At 43.9% G+C, this 21,923-nt stretch overlaps 1 protein-coding gene across 4 annotated transcripts in view; it reads right to left on the bottom strand.

Annotated features, from left to right (window-relative positions):
* The window catches only part of OLA1 (Obg like ATPase 1), a 90,857-nt gene extending 89,661 nt beyond the window's left edge, over positions 1-1,196 (bottom strand). The window contains exon 1 of one of the 4 annotated variants that reach the window (XM_081845753.1): positions 1,043-1,196. Coding sequence is in view for 1 of the 4 variants with exons in the window: in XM_081845752.1 (XP_081701878.1) it covers positions 83-97 (15 nt within the window). In the remaining 3 variants the exon portion in view is untranslated. Of the gene's footprint in view, positions 1-82; positions 266-816; positions 958-1,042 lie in introns of those variants that run through there. The other 3 variants (XM_081845755.1, XM_081845754.1, XM_081845752.1) reach the window with 3 other exon arrangements.
* Positions 1,197-21,923: the final 20,727 nt, after the last annotated feature.

Raw genomic sequence — 21,923 nt, 5'->3', positions numbered from 1 at the left:
ACCTCCAGGACTCCCAAGGCAACATGCGTTCTGATACATAAACCGAGGCGAACATGTCAGCTTTCTAAAACATGCCCAATACCTTTTTGGGAGCCATGGCATCTACACATAACAGCAAGGCAAGGAGAATATCCTCTGGGACGCCCAAGGGCCAGCCACCAGCCAGGCACAACAGGGCTGCGCATGGCACCCTTCCTGCAACCACAAATCCCAAGCCAGCTGGACTGGGCTGCTGCTGCAGCTGCAGCTTCTGCAAAGTCCCTAGAAATGCCGTGCTAAAAATAACCGGCTCGGATCCCAAAGGACGGATTGAAATTCAGCACCCGCTACGGCTCCACCTGACGTGCTCGGCTCTGAGTGGCAGCCGCAGAGGCTTCCCCGGGCAGTCAAACGAGCTGGCGGGAGGGCTGAGCGGAGGGAGCAGCACACCGGCCGGGCGAGAAGCACAACTTGGCGGCTCGCGAGGAGAGCAGGATCCTACAGCAAACCCCGGAGCCGAGCGAGCCAACACCGCCCGCTTTCCTGCCAGCACCGCGCCTGCGCGCACGCGGAGAGAGGGCTCGGCTTACCGGCTGCCCTACCTCACGGCCTCGGGCGGCCGAAAAGAGCGAGCGGCCCATTTACCTTAAGCCACCCCGCCGCCTCACGAACCGGGCATGGGGAGCACCTTCGCTTTCCTCCCCACCCCGTCCCAACCAGTAAGGCAGGCGGCCCAGCCCACCCCAGGCCCCCAAACCACAGCGGGCTGGCAGGTGGCGCTGGGCAAGCGGAGCCCGACGCAGCCTCAGAGGGTCGCTTCCCAGCCACGCAACGCACCGACGGGCAGCAGCAGGCCTCTCTCTCTCTCTTTCCAGCCGGCCCGGCCCGCGTGGCAGCCGCTGCCGCCGCCGCCGCCGCCACAACTGAGGCGGGAAAAGCCGAGCTGGGCCTCCTCCTCCTCCTCCGAGCCGCCGCCTGAGAGGCACGCGGCGAAGAATGAAACGCGGACCCCCCACCCCGCCTCCCTCACGAAAGCCGCGCGGGCCCAGCTGAGCGTCTTCACCGTTGCCTGTGAGGGGGGAGGGACGGTTGGGACTCTCGCTCGCGCTCTCCCCCACCGCGAGAAGACCCCTCGCGCGTGCCGACACGCTGCCTGTCGCCCGACTCAGCCAGCCGGCGGAACAGGCGGGACTGCCAGCTTCCCTATTGGGCGGGGACTCGGCCCGAGGGCAAAGGTCGCGCAGGGGAAGCGGAGGGACGCAGGAGGGGAGTGTGGGTGTGCGTGCGCGCCCGCGTGGACGCGTGCGTGCGTGTGTGTGTGTTGAAGGACTGGGTTGCCTGAATATACCTGCGCGAGGAGGAAGGAAGGAAGGAAGGGCGGGTCTCGCGAGGGGTGGGGGCGAGAGGGGGCAGGGAAAGGTGGCGACGCCGATGCCGCCTCTTACTTCCGGGTTCCGGGATGCCAGACCTGGAAAGACGCAAAAGGAGATGGAGATTCCCGCCTCTGGACGTGGCTCAAAGACTCTCATCGCTTCCCTGCCGCTGCTTCCTGCTGTGCCACCTTCCTCCCGACTCTTGCGCATGGTTCCTCAGGGGTTTTGCCTTCCTGCCTGAACCTGGAATGGAAACTGCATCAGCCTGTGTTCCCAAACTTGGGTCTCTCCAGCTGCTGCTTCTTATTATATTTTTGACTGCAGTTCCCATCATCCCTGACCACTGGTCCTGCTAGCTAGGGATGATGGGAGTTGAAGTCCAAAAACAGCTGGAGACCCAAGTTTGGGGAAACCCAGCTGTACAGCAAGAGGACCTCAGAGGTCACAAAGGCTTCAGTCCTAAACCCTGGGGAAATGACCCCTATTGAAATCAATAGGACTTGCTTCTGAGTAAACCAACTCTTGATTCGTTTCTCTTGCAGACTTCCTTGGGAGGCGGAATAATTCACTGGGGCTTGCTCCCAGAAAAGTGTGCATGAGACCGCAGCTGAAGTTTCCCAAGTATGGGAAACATAAAGTTGTTTTTTTTTAAATCCTCAGAAGTTGCGTATTGTCAGAGATTTATAGGTGCTATAGTTTAATTAAGGTTAGTGGGTGTCAGAGCTAATTCCCTCAGTGGAAAAAGCCAGGCTCGTGTGTATTAGAGCGTAGTAGTAAGGGGAGTGGTGGACCCACTAATAAGTAAGCACACTTCCTGGGTTGTGTATTGGACATTGTAATCTAGCCAAATTAACAAGTGTTAAGAGGTCAGGCAAACCTTTGTGAGGTGACCACCTGGGGGAATAGGACTGTCGTTGCCAATCCTGGTGGAGCCAAGGCTATGAAGTCCTGTGCATGTTTACATGGAAGTTAGACCTGCTGAGTTCAATTGAGTTTAGTCCTGAGTGAATGTGTACAGTACAGGATTGCACCTTGCCAAACAGATCTTCTATAACGATGGATCTCTATAACTAAGGATGCTTGTGGCCCTGGTTCTTCCAGACTGAGTAAACACCAGTTCCATCCCAGTATGGGTTTCTTTTTGTCACTTTTTTTTTTACAACTGCCAATCCAACTACACCAGGAGCAGAAGACGAAGACTATTTTCCCCATATGTGCTTTGTACAATAATCTGTTCTGAAAATAACAAGCCCAAGTACTGGTCATTTGACATGTAGAAATGACAGCCGAAGCACCGAATACCTCACTTCATTGTCACTCTCTAGCCAACATCAGCAATTTAAAACATTCTGCACAAATGGAAAGAAAACAAGTTACTGTGTCATTTGGAATGACAGGAAGTTCCCTAGGTTACATCTCGTTTATTTTCTTTGAGAACTAATTAGATTTAAGCCATGGGTGTTGAACATAAGGCCCCGTAGCTTTATCCAGCCCCTTTAAGATTTCTGATGTGTGGCCTCTGCCTCCTCTACTGCACTCCACACAACTATCATCACTTTCAGGGCAAAAAAGCCAATGCTCTTAGTAGGGCAAAGGTGCTTACTAAGAACTGCTAATACATCTGCCTTGGCCCTTTCCTCTAAAATTTGCTGTATGGAGTGACAGGGGCAGAAATAAGTGTATAGTATACTGTGAATTTGTTCTACTCTGTAGCCAAATTAAGACTGTCCACACCTGAGTTCTTTCTTTATCTCCCCCCTCCCCCCAGTTTTTCATTGCCATCTGCCCTTCCTTTCCACACAAGTTGCCACGTCAAACTGTTGCATTCAAGTCCTTTCCCCATTTCAAGCGGCAAATGCCAAGCAGGTCAACATTATTTTCAAAGGAGGTGGGCAGATATTAGCAAGTAGATTCTACCTATACATCATTTTTTTGAAAGCCTTTCTTCCTCCTTGCCCTCACTATTGAGTGCCTCTGCCTCTCTGCAGTGCTGGACATCAGCTGGTACAACCCCCTATTTTTGTTGGCAAATTGTTGCTTTTAATTCAAATTTAAACTGAATCAGTGTTTTGCTGAAGAACCATATAGTCCCACTGCTGCATCCTCACAATAGCCTTACCACGTTGCGTACAGGCCTAGTTTGCACAGCAGTGTAAGCCAAACTTACTTACTGGAAACACACAAACATGCAGGCTCCTGGAGAGAAGCACATAGTTGCTCTGGTTTCCCCTGGAGTTTTTTTTAAACTGCTGCACTGCACTGTGCTAAGGCAAGGTTTGTTCTTGGCTACAAGCTGATGATTAGCGAGCAGAGAGCTTAACCATGAGTTCTGGTTTGGATGACATCCTAAGCCAAACCTTGGTTTAGCTCAGCTTGCACAGAGCAGCATCTGTGAGCTGCTTTCCAGGATCATTGGTCCATCCATCTCAGCACTACAGTGGTACCTCGGGTTAAGTACTTAATTCGTTCCGGAGGGCCGTTCTTAACCTGAAACTGTTCTTAACCTAAAGCACCACTTTAGCTAATGGGGCCTCCAGCTACTGCCGTGCCGCCGGAGCACGATTTCTGTTCTCATCCTGAAGCAAAGTTCTTAACCCGAGGTACTATTTATGGGTTAGCAGAGTCTGTAACCTGAAGCGTATGTAACCTGAAGCATATGTAGCCCCAGGTAACACTGTATCTTCTTACTGATTGGTAACAGCTCTTCAAGATCACCAGCTTTTTCCTGGTCTGCTACTAGAGATAATTTTAACTGAAGATGCTTACAACCATGCAAGACATGTACAGTGGTACCTGTGGTTACAGACACTTCAGGTTACAAACTCCGCTGACCCAGAAATAGTATCTTGGGTTAAGAACTTTGCTTCAGGATGAGAACAGAAATTGCGCGGCGGCAGCAGCGGGAGGCCCCATTAGCTAAAGTGGTACCTCAGGTTAAGAACAGTTTCAGGTTAAGAACGGACCTCCAGAACGAATTAAGTTCTTAACCTGAGGTACCACTGTACTCTACCACTGAGCTTTAATCCATCCCCAATTACATGTTTCCACAGACCTAACTGACCTATTAACAGGTGGCAACCATTCTAGGCGCATCAAATTGATGCAAAATCACTGATGTGTGGGTCCTTTTGGACCAGGAATAGGATAGAATAGGAGTGTAATAGACAGGGCGCACTTATGCGCGCTCTGCCTACACACACAGGGGGGCAGGAATAACACTTGCAATGGCCATTGCCTGTATACACCAGTGCTTTTTTCTGAGGGGATGCAGGGGTACGCATACCCCTAAACATTTTGTGAACCTAATGGGAGAAGAAACTAATTTTTTAAAAAAATTAATTAATAGTTTTTTCTCTAGCACAGTGAATCGTCAGTTCCATTGCTACCTCCGATGGCGGCCTCATTGCCTGTCATGGTGTTTCCTGAGTCTCAGAAGGAAGCGATGCGTTTAATGTGTGAAGTAGGAGTTGGAATCTAGCACGGTGATTGGTCAGTTTCATTGCCACCACCTCTGATGGCGGCTTCCTTTCCTTTCCCGGCGATTTTCTTGAGTCAAAATGAGAGTACCCCTAAACATTTTTAAAGAAAAAAAGCACATGTTAACCAAAACTAACATTGTTCCATGTACAGCCTGAGCCTCTGCATATTTACTCAGAAGTAAATTGCCCTGAGTTCAACAGAGCTTCCTCTCAAATCACCATGCCGAGGATTACAGAGCTAGGCTTATGAAAATTACGAAATGATTAGCACAAATGAAAGCAATACCTCTTAAGAGTCACTTCAAAGTCACCACCACAGTCACTTCTTTGGATGTGCTTAGTAATTGCCAAATTATCCGCCAGCAATTCACAAGTAATCCCAAGAAAGCGGTTATCCCCGGAAACGAATCTGAAGAAATACCAGCTAGATCGAGGCAACAGGATGTTGCCATGTTGCTCAAAGGCGCAATTTGCTGTCTAGCCCACTTCCAATACTAGCCAAGTGAAACTTCTCCAAGTTGTGAGGAATTAGTACGTTTTCTTCCAAAACGCCCTCTCTCTTTTTCTTGACAGATTTGACCAGACAGCCCCTCACAGCCAACTGCTAGTCCAACCTGTTCTTCCCCCAACCGCTAGTCAGCTGAAAGCATGGGCATAACCAAGGCGAGGCAGGTAGGGGCAGCTCCTCCCCTTCAAGTAAAACAATAGGACTACTTAGCTAACTGACTAATCGCGTCTGTTCTGCCCCCCCCCCCCCAACAAAAGACCTGCCCCCTGCTAACAAAAATCCTGGCTACGCTCATGGTTGAAATCCCAACTGTCAAAACTTCCACAGAATAGAATCTATGCAAATAAGCCTGTTGGAGAACAATTGGTGGAAATCTACTTCCATTGGCTTATTCAATAAGCACAAGCTATAATCTGACTGCATATGTCCATCCATCTTGCATGGCCTCTGCCATGAATGATGGTGCCAAGTGCTTGGGAACTAGATTTTGACGAATTTTCTTAAAAATAGCTCCAAAACTACTACTACTACTATTACTTCTAGAAATAGCTCAACAACTTTTGTGTTCGGATTTTCACTTTTTGAAATATGGCAACCCTATTACATACAGTCTTCCGCCCGGAGGCTGGAAAAGCTTTACTCAATTTCAGGAAGCTGTTTTCCCTGCCTCCCCATGGAACAGAATGCTGACTTGTATGTAGAAACCTGTTTTGTGCAAGATATTGGATTATGCAGAACTGGCAAAACTTAACAGCAAGATTAAGAGAATCTAACAATGAGTGTTTTATGGAAGAATGGATGCCTTTTTCGGATTACTTAAAGAAACACTATCGTATGATGAACTCGTGAGCAGGATTTGATCTATGAGCAACAGAAGTAATTAGATTATAATATTGTGGTTATGTTTTAATTGATAGAAGATAGGGTGCAGCAGAAAGGGAGAAACAGCAGCACCATGGAAAGCGGGATTGGGAAGTAAAGAGAAAAAAAGAAAAAATGAGTAATTGTGATTTGACTGTATGTGCTAAAAATGTTGAAACTTAATAAAATATGATTGTGCGATGCCTGCTCTTAAACCTGCTTTATTTATGCAGAGTAACAGGATTAATTCATATACAGTGGCACCTCGGATTAAGAACTTAATTCGTTCTGGAGGTCCGTTCTTAACCTGAAACTGTTCTTAACCTGAGGCACCACTTTAGCTAATGGGGCCTCCTGCTGCTGCCGCGCCGCCAGAGCACAATTTCTGTTCTCATCCTGAAGCAAAGTTCTTAACCTGAGGTACTATTTCTGGGTTAGCGGAGTCTGTAACCTGAAGCGTCTGTAACCTGAGGTACCACTGTATTTTGCTGTGTTGGTCCAAAGTACCGTATTTTTCACCCCATAAGATGCACCTGACCATAAGATGCACCTGGTTTTTAGAGGAGGAAAACAAGAAAAAAAATATTCTGAACGAAACAGTGGATGTATGATTTTTGTGGTTCATGCTGTGGCAGTCTGCTTTATCGCCAGAGTCCCTTATCTCCCCTCCTGATCGCTTGCTGATTAGCTGCTCAGCAGCTTTGTTTCAACACCCCATTCCCTTTTTCTTAAAAAAAAAAAAAAAAGCACAATCTGCTTTTCACCCCTGGGCAATTCGGCTCCAGGGACCACGCATTCGCTTCATAAGACGCACATATATTTCTCCTGACTTTTTAGGAGGAAAAAGGTGCGTCTTATGGAGTGAAAAATACGGTAACTCAGACCTGATAAGCTGATAAAAAGGTGAAATTGTTATGTTGCCAATAGTCTTTTCGGTAGCAGACCGAGTGGCACCCTGTGCTACACTAAAACTTGGTGTTTCCCCCATCTCTTGCACTCCGTTCTTTGGCATTGTTTTGGTGCCCCCTACTTTGGTGCCCAGTGCGATCTTACCGGTTGTGCTATCCTAAAACCACCCCTCGTCTTTTCTCTTACTCTATCAAGTTAAGTGACAGAATCATAGAATCATCGAGTTGGAAGGGACCCTGAGGATCATCTAGTCCAACCCCCTGCAATGCAAAAATATGCAGCTGTCCCTCACGGGGATCGAACCTGCGACCTTTGTGTTATCAGCACCATGCTCTAAGCACACACAGCTGCCATTAATCAGAGAAGCTGCAGACAAAATAAACATTTTGGGTCTTCATCTTCAGAATAAAGGGATAATGCGTATTTTCCTCACCTAGTGCTTGTTAAGTCAGCATTTTCTCTGTCACAGGGCCCAGTTACAACGTGCTAACGCGCCAAAAGATCCTTGTCTGTTCAGAACAGCAATAGGTCAGAGAAACAAATCCTCGAAGGCATTTTTTTAAAAAGAGATAATAGCAAAATGCATTTCCACATCTCGGGGAAGATTCAAGCCGGGAACGAATGTCGGAGGAAAGTTAATACGAAGCACTAAGCATGTGGAAATGTCTAACAACCTCGAAGAGTGAAATGAAGCATGGAAATGGGATGGGGGGGGGGGACAACATTCAAGGACAAAGTGGTTGACGGAAAGAAAAGGCTGGTGGGAAACCGATCTGAACAGATAATAAATTCCCACAGTTGCGTAACGCTTGCTTCAACACGTAGGGTGACAGGCTCAGCCGCCAGTTTCTCGCCATTATGGAACTTCTTTTCTGGAAAAGCTGATATTTTCTCAGTTGTTCAAGTGTTCAAATGTCCTGACCTGGCTGGGGAAACATTCTTCTCAACTTTAAAGTGTTGTATAATTGGGCGTTTAAGAAAATTGGGTGCTAAGATAACAAATGAGCTTGCAGGAATCTGCCTATATGTTAAGAGACTCTTATGAGCCCCATCTCTTTGGATCCTCACCCCCACTTTAGAGGCTCATTGGTAGTGACCAAATAGGTTCAATTTGTGGGTGCAAACCATGAAACTCCCTAGCCATGGAGGCTTCCACAGTACCTACTTTTTTATTGGCACCAGGTGAAGATTAAAAAAAACAACTTTAGGCCTTTTAATAATCTGAATATGGTTTTACCCTTTGTTGGCATTTGTTCTGTTTTAATGCTCTGCTGTTTTAATATAGTTTGACTGTTTCAACCTTCTCCTTATTGTGATTTATTTGTCGATGTCGTAAGCTGCTATGAAAATGGAAAAACTGAGGGGGGCAGAAAATAGTGAGTAAATAAGTAAACAAACAAATGGTTCAAAAGAGGAACGAATAAATTCAGACAAAGTTATTTAGATAAAATTATAACCACACCAGGCAATGTCCCAAGTATATATATAATACACTGGCCTTAGTAATCACCCTTGGGTTTTGTTATGAATACTGCTTAGTAGCAATTATCACTGTATAAAGTTTTGCCTTGGAAACAATGCTAATGTCTTAATGGATGTAATCTTAAAACACTTTGGAAATCACATAAATGGGATTTCAAAACATCTAAGTTTGGACAGAGATAAGGAATTCTTAGGAGAACTGGAAGTGATCTAACAATCGATTTACTTTCCATGGCACACACAAGTTTTTATTTTGTCTCACGGGACTCAGCTACATTAGTCAAAAAACAGTGTTTTGAATGCATTATAAGCATGCAACACCAGATGGCGCTGGAGAGCAAAAAAAAATCTAACCAATTTTCCATAGAGTTTTTTTTTAATTTTGTGATAATGATTTAATTTCTGATTGATTTAGAGTGGGGGGTTTTCCTGTGTGTAGATCCACCCCTGGTTACATCTAGTCATACAGATTTTGTTGGTGTTGTTAGGTGGAATTAGATGTGCGGGTGACGCACACCAACCTGGGTCTTGCTTACTGGAAGGACCTATCAGGAGTAAACATAGACCACTGGTACCAAAATTTATGCGAAGCTGTCCTACTAGAGAAGTTAACCAACAAACTGAAATTAGCATGGCGACAAGCAAAGGAGGATGCTTTCACCTTGGTATGGCTCCCTTTCCTCATATACACAGCACAACAGGACAATGACCTATTCCCCCACAACAGCATACAAATCAATACAGTGGCGTAGCGTGGGGGGTGCAGGGGGGGCCGGCCGCACCGGGCGCAACATCTGGGGGTTAGGGTTAGGGGGTGCAAATCCACGGGTTAGGGGGCGCAAATCCACGGGTTAGGGGGTGCAAATTACTTGCCTTGCCCCAGGTGCTGACAACCCACGCTATGCCACTGAATCAATATGACTAACCTGACCCAACAACCTACCCCACCACACACAAACAAGCCACACTGCAGTCAACTGAACACAGCCAGCCAAGCTCGGGACCCCTAACCTCTTGCACTATCAACAAAAAGAAAGATAAAAATATAAACAAAGGACTACCCCCACGTGATGATGACACAAACCTACACTGTGGCAACAGAATAGAAGAACAATACCCCATCTCTCTCTGCTCTCCCCCCCCCCCCATGCAAGATGTCTATGACAAAAGTGTCTCTCACTAAATGTAAACGGACTGCGAAAAAGACTACAAATCGAAAGTGGAGGCAACAGACGTTACCTTTCCCTCTTTATTTGTTTTGTAACAATCAAAAAAACTTTAATAGAAACTTTGTCATTTAGTCATGTCCGACTCTTCGTGACTCCATGGACCAGAGCACGCCAGGCACTCCTGTCTTCCACTGCCTCCCGCAGTTTAGTCAAACTCATGCTGGTAGCTTCGAGAACACTGTCCAACCATCTCGTCCTCTGTCGTCCCCTTCTCCTTGTGCCCTCCATCTTTCCCAACATCAGGGTCTTTTCCAGGGAGTCTTCTCTTCTCATGAGGTGGCCAAAGTATTGGAGCCTCAGCTTCAGGATCTGTCCTTCCAGTGAGCACTCAGGGCTGATTTCCTTATTAATGGATAGGTTTGATCTTCTTGCAGACCATGGGACTCTCAAGAGTCTCCTCCAGCACCATAATTCAAAAGCATCAATTCTTCGGCGATCAGCCTTCTTGACAGTCCAGCTCTCACTTCCATACATCACTACTGGGAAAACCATAGCTTTAACTATATGGGCCTTTGTTGGCAATAGAAACTAGTTTTTTTTAAAAAAAACAACCCTGGGTCTTGCTGAATTCCTATAAAGAAGGGGGTGGGTGGCAGATTAAAATTCCAGCGCTGCTGGGGGCAGCAGGAGGAAGCCGCTAGATTTTTCCCCAGCACACACATTGGCCTTTCAAGCTGGTTTTTGCCTGGGGGTTACTTCCAGTCACAGAAGCCTCCCACCAGGAGGCAATTGGCAAGAAGAAGAAGAAGAAGAAGAAGAAGAAGAAGAAGAAGAAGAAGAAGAAGAAGAAGAAGAATTTTAAGAGGAAAGCATAGGTGAAGCTGGGCCAGCCCTATCATTAGATAGCAATTGCTTCAGACCCCAAATTATCCATGACTGAATTTTATTATTATTATATCTTTACTGTATACCCTCCAACATTTCTCCAACAAAAATAGAGACGTCCTATTCCATTATTATTATTATTATTATTATTATTATTATTATTATTATTTTCTTATTTATACCCGGGCAATCTGACTGGGTTGCCCCAGCCATGCTGGGTGGCTTCCAACACATATAAAAACATAATAAAACTACACAGGGCTACTGTATAGACGTCTTCTAAAGGCTGTATAGTTATTTATCTCCTTAGCTCAGGGCCACATAATTTCATACCCTCCAACATCTCTCCCATAAAAATAGGGACATCCTAAAGAAAAGTGGAACATTCTGGGATCAAATCAGAAACCAGGACGGCTTCTGTAAATCCAGGATTGTCCCTGGAAAATAGAGACACTTGGAGGATCTGGAAATATTGGAGGGTATTGCTCATGATGCAGTTGCATGACTTCATCAATTCAATTTTGTTGTGATTCAGCCACAGCCTAATCCTTACACAAATGGTTGCTGGCATTGCAGCTAGTTGCCTTTAAAATACAGAGGTGACTATAAACACCACAATCAGGGATTTCTCTTTTGGACTATATTCAGTTCTGCGGGGTGAGTGTAGACTGTTTTCAATCCCAATCATTTAAGGAAGCTGTCTCCTTTTTGACTTGGCCGTGTTTCTTTGCTGACCAGATATATATGACTACTCTCAATGTATCCTCAGAAATATATGCATATTTCAGCATTGTTAGAATATTTCCTTTTTTTAAAAGTGTTTGGTTTAACAAGAAAATGGCTCTAGTTTTGATTCTCAGTTCATATGCCATGTCCTTCAGCGAATATGCCAAGTAAAATAAGCGTTCAGCAAGTAAACAACAATTCTTTCCACCTAAATAGGCCCTGTCAAAATACATGATGCTGTTATTTAGGACATCCGTCTATCTAGGCTTTTTCAGGGACTGTGATCTCCAAAAGCTTTTTGAGATGATTACTGCCTGTAAAGAAACTGTGAACAACAGCCTAGACACTTCTGGAAACAATAACTTAAATGAAAAGGAAATGTCAGGGCCAGTTTACCTAGAGAGAAAATATTGTGTGCCACCTTTTGAGAAATATACTTCCATGTTCCTTTGTTTTCTTTTTGGTTTGCAGCATCCCAGAATCACAGCAGAAGAGAAAGTCACAAATCCTCAAAAGTTGGGCTGAACAGCAATGCTTTTCACCCAATTCCAAGAAAGGTTTATAACCCACCCACCGCATTTGTAAAGTGGATAAGTCATGTACACATACACAGGATATCAACATGATTTGATTTGATTTATTGTATTTCTATTCCACTTTTCATTCAATCGAACCCCACAGTGGCTTATAAACTGCAAGCAATAGCAACATAATAAGGAGTCAGCAAACTTTTTCAGCAGGGGGCCGGTCCACTGTCCCTCAGACCTTGTGGGGGGCCGGACTATTTTTTTGGGGGGGGAGAATGAACGACTTCCTACACCCCACAAATAACCCAGAGATGCATTTTAAATAAGAGCACACATTCTACTCATGTAAAAACACCAGGCAGGCCCCACAAATAACCCAGAGATGCATTTGAAATAAAAGGACACATTCTGCTCATGTAAAAACACGCTGATTCCCAGACCATCCGCGGGCTGGATTGAGAAGGCGACTGAGCCGGATCCGCCCCCCGGGCCTTAGTTTGCCTACGCATGTGATAAAACATCACAGTTACCAGCACAAGTTATATACAGTGGACGCTCGGGTTGCAAACATGATCTGTGCGGGAAGCACATTCGCAACCCACAGCGCCGCATGTGCACACGCGCAGGTTGCGATTCGGCGCTTCCACGCATGCGCAAGCACCAAAACCCAGAAGTAACCCATTCCGGTATTTCCGGGTTCGGCACAGTGCACAACCCAAAATTGCACAATCCGAAGCGTCTGTAACCCGAGGTATGATATAATTAGCAAACAATAAAGCAATTTTAAGTAATATTTTTTTAAAAGCAGCTAAAAAGTAAGATAAATATTACATTCAAACCCACAAACACACACACCCAATAGCTTAAAAAACATGCACTCTGCTCATCATTAAAATACACAGCCAGCAAACATGTAGACCTGATCCCATAAAAATAACTACAAAAATAATCATCCTGTAATAATCATCTAATTTCTCACACACCAGTCATATAGATGTTTGTTCATAGAGTCGGAGAGTTGGAAGGGACCCTGCAAATCATCTAGTTCCAGTCCGACCCCCTGCAATGCAGGAATATGCAGCTGTCACATGTGGGGATCAAACCTGCAACCTTGGCCTTATCAGTACAATGCTCTAACCAACTGAGCTGTCCAGGCCTTCATGCTTGCAGGCTTCTCACCGGCAACTGGTCGGCCACTGTGAGACCAGGCTGCCGGACTAGATGAGCCACTAGCTGGAGCCAGCAGCCTCTTCTTATGGTTTTCTGTAGCAGCTCTTCTCCCACCCCGGTTGCTGTCCCCCAAACTCAAACTCTCATGCAGAGATTCAGATAAACTCCACACCCTTTCGTTTGGGACTCTCACTCAGTGCACACACCATCCGGCACACAGATGAGGCGCAGGGAACCCGCCACCTCAGGCGGAAGAAACACGAGAGGCGGCACCCCGCCTAACCCAGAGCTTCTGCAACCACCAGAACACATTCCGCTGCTCCCATTTTGCCGCTGGTCTCTCTCTCTCCCCCCCCCTTTGCCCCCTCATTGTCATCCTTCATAGCAACAACCTGGCTCCCCTTATTAAGCCTCGTATGGCCAACAGCATACAAACTTCATTCCCACGGCATGCATTCTTCCCGCCGCACAGGATGCGTTCAGTTGAGAGACAGAATGAGGACTGATCTGCACTGTGCAGTTTTCAAGGAATGTAGAGGTGTGAACCCGTAAGTGCATAACCACAACACTATACCAGTGCAGTGGAGATAGGCAGCATCTGTGTTTAGACACGCTCTTGGTCGCATTTAGGCATGCAGTTTCCACCAATAAGAAGAAGAAGAAGAGTTTGGATTTGATATCCCGCTTTATCACTACCCGAAGGAGTCTCAAAGCGGCTAACATTCTCTTTTCCCTTCCTCGCCCACAACAAACACTCTGTGAGGTGAGTGGGGCTGAGAGACTTCAGAGAAGTGTGACTGGCCCAAGGTCACCCAGCAGCTGCATGTGGAGGAACGGGGAAGCGAACCCGGTTCACCAGATTACGAGTTCACTGCTCTTAACCACTGTACCACGCTGGCGTAGCAAAAGGCCACACACAAATCTCCTTAGCTGGATTGAACATTAGAGGGACTGGGGCAATTGGGGTGGGGCGGGGCGGGGCAGGGAATTAAAAAGGAAAAGGTTCCCCCTTTTGTCTTTGCCCTGCTTTTCTTCTTTTTTGAGGGTGGGAGATGAAAAAAGGAAAGGTAGGAGCATTTACAAAAGCCACAAATATTTTCCTTGAGCATGCGGATGTTAACGTACATTGTGGAAAGATCTCCATTGTGGAAGTCTAGCGTGACTATGGTGCATGGCACACTTTTTGTATTTTATCTTTTGGATCTATAAAAATGCACTCAGAAAATGGGCACGTCAGCATTCTGAACGTGTTCACAGTTTCTCAGAGCTGTAGCAGAAGGAGACATTACAGTTAATCTTTAGCGAGAAGACCTGAAAGTCTCTAGACACTGAATTCCCACCAGTCATCTCCAACATTGCCAGTTTTCGTTCTTCCGTTTTATCTATCCTCCAGACTGAGGTGTTTGTTTTCTTTTTGGTAGAAAGTTTATTCTTTCAAGGACATATTTGCACATGCGTGCACACACCCTGGAACAGGGGTTTTCTCACTCGCCCCTAAAACCTTTATGCTATTATTTTTATTTAGTTTGAAATTCTCAAAAACCAAATGTCTTGCATTCCATGTATTCTGTAGTTTTCCTTACATACCTACTATTATTCCCCTGGATCCATCAGCAAAGAGCATTGCCAGTTTCCTTCCTTCCCATTTTATTGATGTCATCCTCTATAAATATGTTAAATGGTACAGGGAACAGCAAGCACCCTTGACAGACCTCTTTACTAATTTTGGCTCTTTGTTCGATGTAATTTACTCTAAGAATAGCTGCCTGGGTTTTGTGTAAATTATGATTCTTCTATCCTCGTAATCTATTCCTGTTTTCAGCAACATGGTGAACGTTTTACTCCATCTGAGCTTATCAGTGCATAACTTCTGGGCACAAGGTGTCAAAAATCAGAAAGTATCCAGAGAGGGGGGAATAATTCTGCAGTTGTGGTTTTCCTATGCGTGCTTGTGAGTAAGTCCCGTTGAAGTCTGTAAGGCTTGCTCACAACATGCCTACAATCAGGCTGCACAGCTGCAGTACGTATTTGCTTTCTGAATAAACATGTTTGGGCAGCACGGCTGAAATCCCAAACAAATGTACCAGGACACAGGACACACAGAATTCAGAGATGAATGTCTAATTTGGCACCCTCATGTTCAATGGATGAGGAATGCATGAATTTTGGAAATGACAATTAACAGAATGGATATAAAAGGTGGTAGACAATAAATTAATAGATATTAGCTGTTTCCTTGACTTGAGATCTTCTTGTTTTTGGAATTGGGGAGGGGGGAACCATACTACTATAGTATTAGAAAATTATTATCTGATACAGTAGATAAAGAGACTTGTAAGGATATTAAAAAGAAACACAAACCTAAGTTTTTGAGTCAACTATTAAAGAGAGACGCTGTCAAGCGTTTGCCTGCTAAGAAAATTGAAGGACAGAAAGCTTATAAAAGCTGTTCTTATGGTATGTCCTAGTTTAAGACTATGAAATAAAATTCCCATAGAGATTCTTTGAAAAGTTGTCAAGGTTAGGATATAGCCACAAAAAATATATGAAGAAACGTATTTGTGCCATTTCACATGAAAAGTCTCTAGATGCGTTGAGTTTTTATTTTATTTTAAATGGATAACACAATCTGACATCAATGGCAGATACAATCTTAAATAATAATAAAAAATCTTCAAAAAGGTGAATATAGCACAAGTAACCCATAAGGAAGCCTTTAACTTTGCAATCCTGTGAAAACTATAAATACATCTTTAAAACCTGCAGTGCTGACACTACTTACAAAAAATATTGAAGAGTTGTAATCTAAATGTCAAATTAGGCAAATGGTTATATAAAAGTTACACTGATCCCTCATTTTTATTTTATTTGTGGATGGAAGAGACACAAAACTACATTACATTTTTTTATCCCATCCATCCAAGACAGTTTACATAATATTTATCCTTACAACAACACAGTGAGGTCAGTTAGGCTGAGAAACCATGACTGGCCTCAAGTCATTAAGTAAGCTTCCTAGCTGAGTGTATACCCTCCAACAGTTCTACGCTGAAAATAGGAACGTCCCATTCCATAATGATAATTATACTATTTATACCCCACACATCTTATTGGGTTACCTCAGCACTCTGGGCAGCTTCCAACATATATAAAAACATAATAAAACTTTAAACTTTAAAAAATAAAATAAAATAAACCTTCCCTATACAGGATTGCCATCAGATGGTTCAGGGGTCGGATGACTTCATCCCCTCCAACATTTTGCCAGTGAAAATAGAGACATCCTGAGGAAAAGCGGGGCATTCAGGGATCGAATCAGAAACTTTCCTGAACAGTGCTGCTAAAAGTCAGATAGTTGTTTATTTCCTTGACATCTGATGGGAGGCCACTACCAAGAAGGCCCTCTGTCTGGTTCCCCATAACCTCACTTCTCGCCATGAGGGAACCGCCAGAAGGCCCTTGGAGCTGGACCTCAGTGTCCGGGCTGAACAATGTGGGTGGAGATGCTCCTTCAGGTATACTGGACCGAGGCCGTTTAGGGCTCTAAAGGTCAGCATCAACACTTTGAATTGTGCTTGGAAACGTCCTGGGAGCCAGAGTAGCTCCATGGCAGTGCATTGCTCCCTTCTTACGGATGGTTCAGAAAATTATAGCTCTAGATACAGAAATGTTCCACTTCTCATGGAAGTTGTGGAAATAAGAGAGTGCCTCAACAGAATGACCTGAAAACCAATGTCACTCTCCCAACACAGAGCTCATTGTACAACGGGAACACGTGCCGAAGTCAAGCAGTCTTTCAGCAACTCTGCTTGATTAAAAACAATGTTTAAGGCAGCAAAGTGATGCCGCCAAAATAAAAGTAAAAAAGACCCACCTTGTGGCTTGTGTCACCAACATGCTCTTTCCCTTCTCCTGGGTAGAACATATATTTACCGCAAAGTCTGCAGCAAAAATAAGGGGTTGGTTTTCTTTAGAATATTCTCCGGGCTTCACTCAGGGTAATAAGTACTGTGAGCTGCTAGGAGGTGTTAGAGAGGGGGGCAGGGAGTGACATTACTAACCTTTCGCCGACTGCTGCCTGGTGACTAGCTTTTCATATACATTAAGCTCCAGTTCTGTGCACACCTTACCTGGGAACAAGACCCACTGCACCAATGGGATTACTAAACATGGATAGGCTCAAGCATCAAGGCTGCAGTCCTATGCATACCAAACAATCATCTACATGTCTGCTCAGAAATAAATCATATAAAAGGTAAAGGACCCCTGGATGGTTAAGTTCAGTCAAAGGCGACTCTGGGGTTGCAGTGCTTATCTCGCTTTCAGGCCGAGGGAGCCGGCGTTTGTCCACAGACAGCTTTCCAAGTCGTGTGGCCAGCATGACTAAACCACCTCTGGCGCAACAGAACACCATGATGGAAACCAAAGTGCACGGAAACACTGTGTACCTTTCTGCCGCAGCGGTACCTATTTATCTACTTGCACTGGTGTGCTTTCGAACTGCAAGGTTGGCAGGAGCTGGGACAGAGAAACGGGGATTCGAACCGCCAACCTTCTGATCATCAAGCCCAAGAGGCTCAGTGATTTTAGACCACAGAACCACCCGCCTCCGGTCAAATCATATATGATGCTGCATGGAGGTAACAACACAGCTAAGCCAAGGTGGCGTGGGTCTCACCTGCAAAGCCCCATGTGCAATTGGACCCACCATCTCTGTAAAGAGTCACTAGATCAAGATAGTGGTTGCAAAAGCATGGTAGATTATAGATCAAATGAAAGCCTTAAGGAAGAAGAAGAAGAAGAAGAAGAAGAAGAAGAAGAAGAAGAAGAAGAAGAAGAAGAAGAATTCTATGATTTATACCCCACATGTCATAATTTTGTGATATCAGGTTTGCTGTCAGAAAGCGAAGGATATCAGGTTTGCTGTCAGAAAGCGAAGGAAAAAAATATGTATGTGAATTAGTGAAATATGTTTGAACAAAGGACAAGGGATGAGGTTAAGCAAATGTTTCATTAGTCGGGCAGGATGGTTGTGCAGGGACGGCTCTCATGTTGCATAAAAGGCAAATAAAGCGATTCAGCCTCAGCAAGCCTGCAAAAAAAACAGTTCAATGGCTTTTCAAAGGAAGTCTGCAAGACAAAACTATGTTTGGCACAAAATGTAAAATAAAGGCAGTAAATGCAATCACTATATACTGTGAAGCTTAAAATCATACTGTTAAGCTTCTTTGATTTTTGTTGTCCTTTTAAGATATGCTTTAATTTTGATTTTGTTTTATAACATGTGCCTTATGTTTCTTGGTGCTGGTGTGTGTGTGTGTGAAGGAAAGAAAGAAATACAAGGACAACAGCTGGAAAGAGAGTGTTATTCAAAAAATAACAGAGTTCTCTAAGATCTGGAACAAGCTGCAACCTTAACGCAGGTCAGCCTGAGTTCTTACAAGATTGAAACAGCTGTGCCGCTTAAAAGGTAGCACTTTCTGCAATAATGATGGAGACTAAAACTGGCTGTATGCTATCAGAGGTCAGTATAGTGCACTTAAAGGAGCGGTGACATGTTCCTGTAGCCTTACTCATTAGAGCAGCAAAGAGCATCATAGCGATGCTTTAAGGAGGAGGGTAGTGGGGAGACGAGACTGCATCTTGAGGGAGAAATTCCACTGCAGGGGAAAGAAGGGGGGGGAAGCACAACCCGAGACTGCTAAAGGTGTCGAGAGTGTGATCATCTCCCAGAAGCCTCGCCTCACATGCAAGTACAATCCAGGGAGTATTAAACTCAGTGGACCGTTCCCCACTGAACAGGGAAGAAAGTGTGCTAAGATGGTGAGGCTGCTTGAGAGACAATGGAAGAATGTGCCATCAGAGGGGAGAGGGTTAAATGCAAGCCATTGGAGAGTTACAGTGCCTGCTGTGGCCGTAGAAACCAAAAGAGTGACGGTTTCCATTTATATCCCACCCTTTCCCCAAAGGAGCCCACGGTGGATGTTATGTATTCAGTGGTCTATGTTTGCCTGAGCTTGAGAGAGGACTAAGGATTCTGAGCCCCTGTGTTCTGATTTGATACATGATATCCAATCACAGAACATTTCAGGATTTGGGCCTCTGCCATTGGCCCTTAAACTCTGAGTCATGATTCGCGGCTTGGAAGTTTAGACAGCCAATCATGTGGGGAGTGGGAGTGGCCCAGGCCTTCAGAAATGTATATAAGCAGTTGCTTTGCCCCTGTTGTCCAGTTCTGTTCATTCAGTAAAGGTTCTTGCTGTTATCACTGTGTTTTCACTGGAGTCCATGAAATATTATTAAAAATATTATGAAAACAATCACATATTCTAAGCCAATGATTTCAGGGGTGCCAGGAACAGTATCTTTCAGCCATCAAATGTCTGGGTAAATGGGAATGTTTTAAAATTCCTCCAGAAAGACAGTAATAAGGGAGGGAGACACACATCGCCAAGGAAGGCCATTCCACCAATGGAGAACCACCACTTAGAAGGCCCTGTCACAGGTCAACGCCAACCAGGCAGCCCCAACGTTGGCACCAACAAGCCAAAACTCACCAAAATACTTTTTTTCATGCACGTCATTTATGTGTGAAATGTTACTTCTTCAGAACACCCTCAGATTTATTTTATGTTCTAGGAAAGGAATGTGGCCTGCTTTGGACTCAGGAGTCATCGTTTGCAGGGAGATAGCCCTCTTCCCCCTTCTTCTGGCTGGACTTACATTTTATTTGTTGATACTTATTCAAAGATATACAGAAATGCATGCCCATTACTCTATATGTATATATATGTATATATATATGTATATATGTGTGTGTGTGTGTGTGTGTGTGTGTGTGTGTGTGTATATATACATATACATACAGTATATATATATATATATGTATATATATATATGTGTGTGTGTGTGTGTGTGTGTATATATATATGTGTGCATATATGTATGTATGTATATATATACACACACACACATATACACACACACACACACACACACACATATATATATATACATACATATATATATATATATATATATGTATATATATACTGAGACAAAACAGCTGCTTAATCCAAAAAAAGCAAAACCAGAAGGAAGAATATGCAGGAAAAGGAAAAAATCTAAAGAAGGAGAAAGCAAGAGAGAAGGGAAAGAAAGAAAAAGCTAAAGAAAGCTAAAGTAGAATAAAAAGTTGTACTATGAAGCCGCAGCTTTCTGCTGGCTAAAAGACTGGCTACTTCTCGAAGACACTGATGTGTTGGACTTGGAAGGTTTTAACAATGCTTTTGGTTGGCATGCATACTTATGGTATGACAAAGTTAAGATCAATAAGGCCTTTAAGAACCATATTGTCAGGAAAGCAGTATTTAATGTCTGGACAAAATACAAAGACTTATTGGAAAACAAAACTCTGAGGTGGCTTTCCCCTCTGGAAGCTAAGGCCCGAAAAAGACCCAATATGGAGGCCAAATGGCCAAAATATTGGGAAATATTAGAAAAAGATGGAGACAATTGGAAATTGCAGAGTTTGGAGAAAATGAAGGATAAAGTGCGAGACTGGTTACATTACGCCCAGATTAAAGAAGTTTTTAAAAATGACAAAAAAATTAGGGTTCCAGGTGGAGAAATCGAAGTTGGAAACAGAATTGTTAGAACCAAAGACTAAGGTATTATCAAGAATGTATAACTTGCTGTTAAAATGGAACACACAAGACGAAACGGTTAAATTGGTTATGATAAAGTGGGCACAGAACATTGGGCATAACATTATGTTTGAGGACTGGGAAAGGTTGTGGACCACTGGGCTGAACTTCACTGCATGTAATGCTTTGAAGGAAAATGTAATGAAAATGATATACAGATGGTACATGACCCCAGTTAAACTTGCCAAAATATACCATTCGTCTGATAACAAATGTTGGAAATGTAAAGGAAATGAAGGAACATTCTTTCACCTCTGGTGGACTTGCCCTAAAGTGAAGGCCTTCTGGGAAATGATATATAATGAGTTGAAAAAGGTATTTAAGTATACCTTCACTAAGAAACCAGAGGCCTTCCTCCTGGGTATTGTCGGCCAGAAGGTGTTAAAGAAGGACTGAACATTTTTTATGTATGCAACAACGGCAGCAAGGATACTCATTGCCAAGAACTGGAAAACTCAAGATCTACCCACACTGGAAGAGTGGCAGATGCAGCTGATAGACTATATGCAACTGGCGGAGATGACTGGCAGAATCCGAGACCTGGGAGAAGAAAGGATTGAAGAAGATTGGAAGAAATTTAAGACTTATTTACAAAAATATTGTAATTTGGTTGAATGTTAAGAAGGATGCTTGATCATAAATAACTGGCCACCACTAAATTAGACTGGAATTTGATGATAAGTCAGATTAAGGAAAACATAAACCTTTTGGAGAATTGATAGATTATATTTAAATGATTGGATATAAGATTGCAAACAAGTTGATAATTTGCTTGAAAAACTTTTCAACGATGTAAGTGGGAGCAGAAAACGTGAGGAAGTCCAAAGAAGTTATGAAATTATGTTACGATATAACCAATGTTGTTTATTATCTGTGCATTTCTTTTATAAAAAAAACCTTAGTAAATATTTATATATATAAAAAAAATAAAGTAGAATAAAAAGACTTCCGTCCCTCTGCAGCTACATATGATAGTCATTCTTTAGAATCCAACCATTCTATCTTCTATAAGCCAGCATTTTTTTTCAATCTTCAAATACAGCTATTACAAGTTCATTTTCTCTTTCACACAAAAAGTCCATAAGGAGTTTCCAGTCCTGAACAAATGCTAATAATTATTTTTCTCTATTGAACATGCTAAGCTTAGTC

This window comes from Podarcis erhardii (genome assembly GCF_964252035.2).
Source record: "Podarcis erhardii genome assembly, chromosome: 1".
Lineage (NCBI taxonomy): Eukaryota > Metazoa > Chordata > Lepidosauria > Squamata > Lacertidae > Podarcis > Podarcis erhardii.
This window is presented reverse-complemented; position numbering and strand designations above follow the sequence as displayed.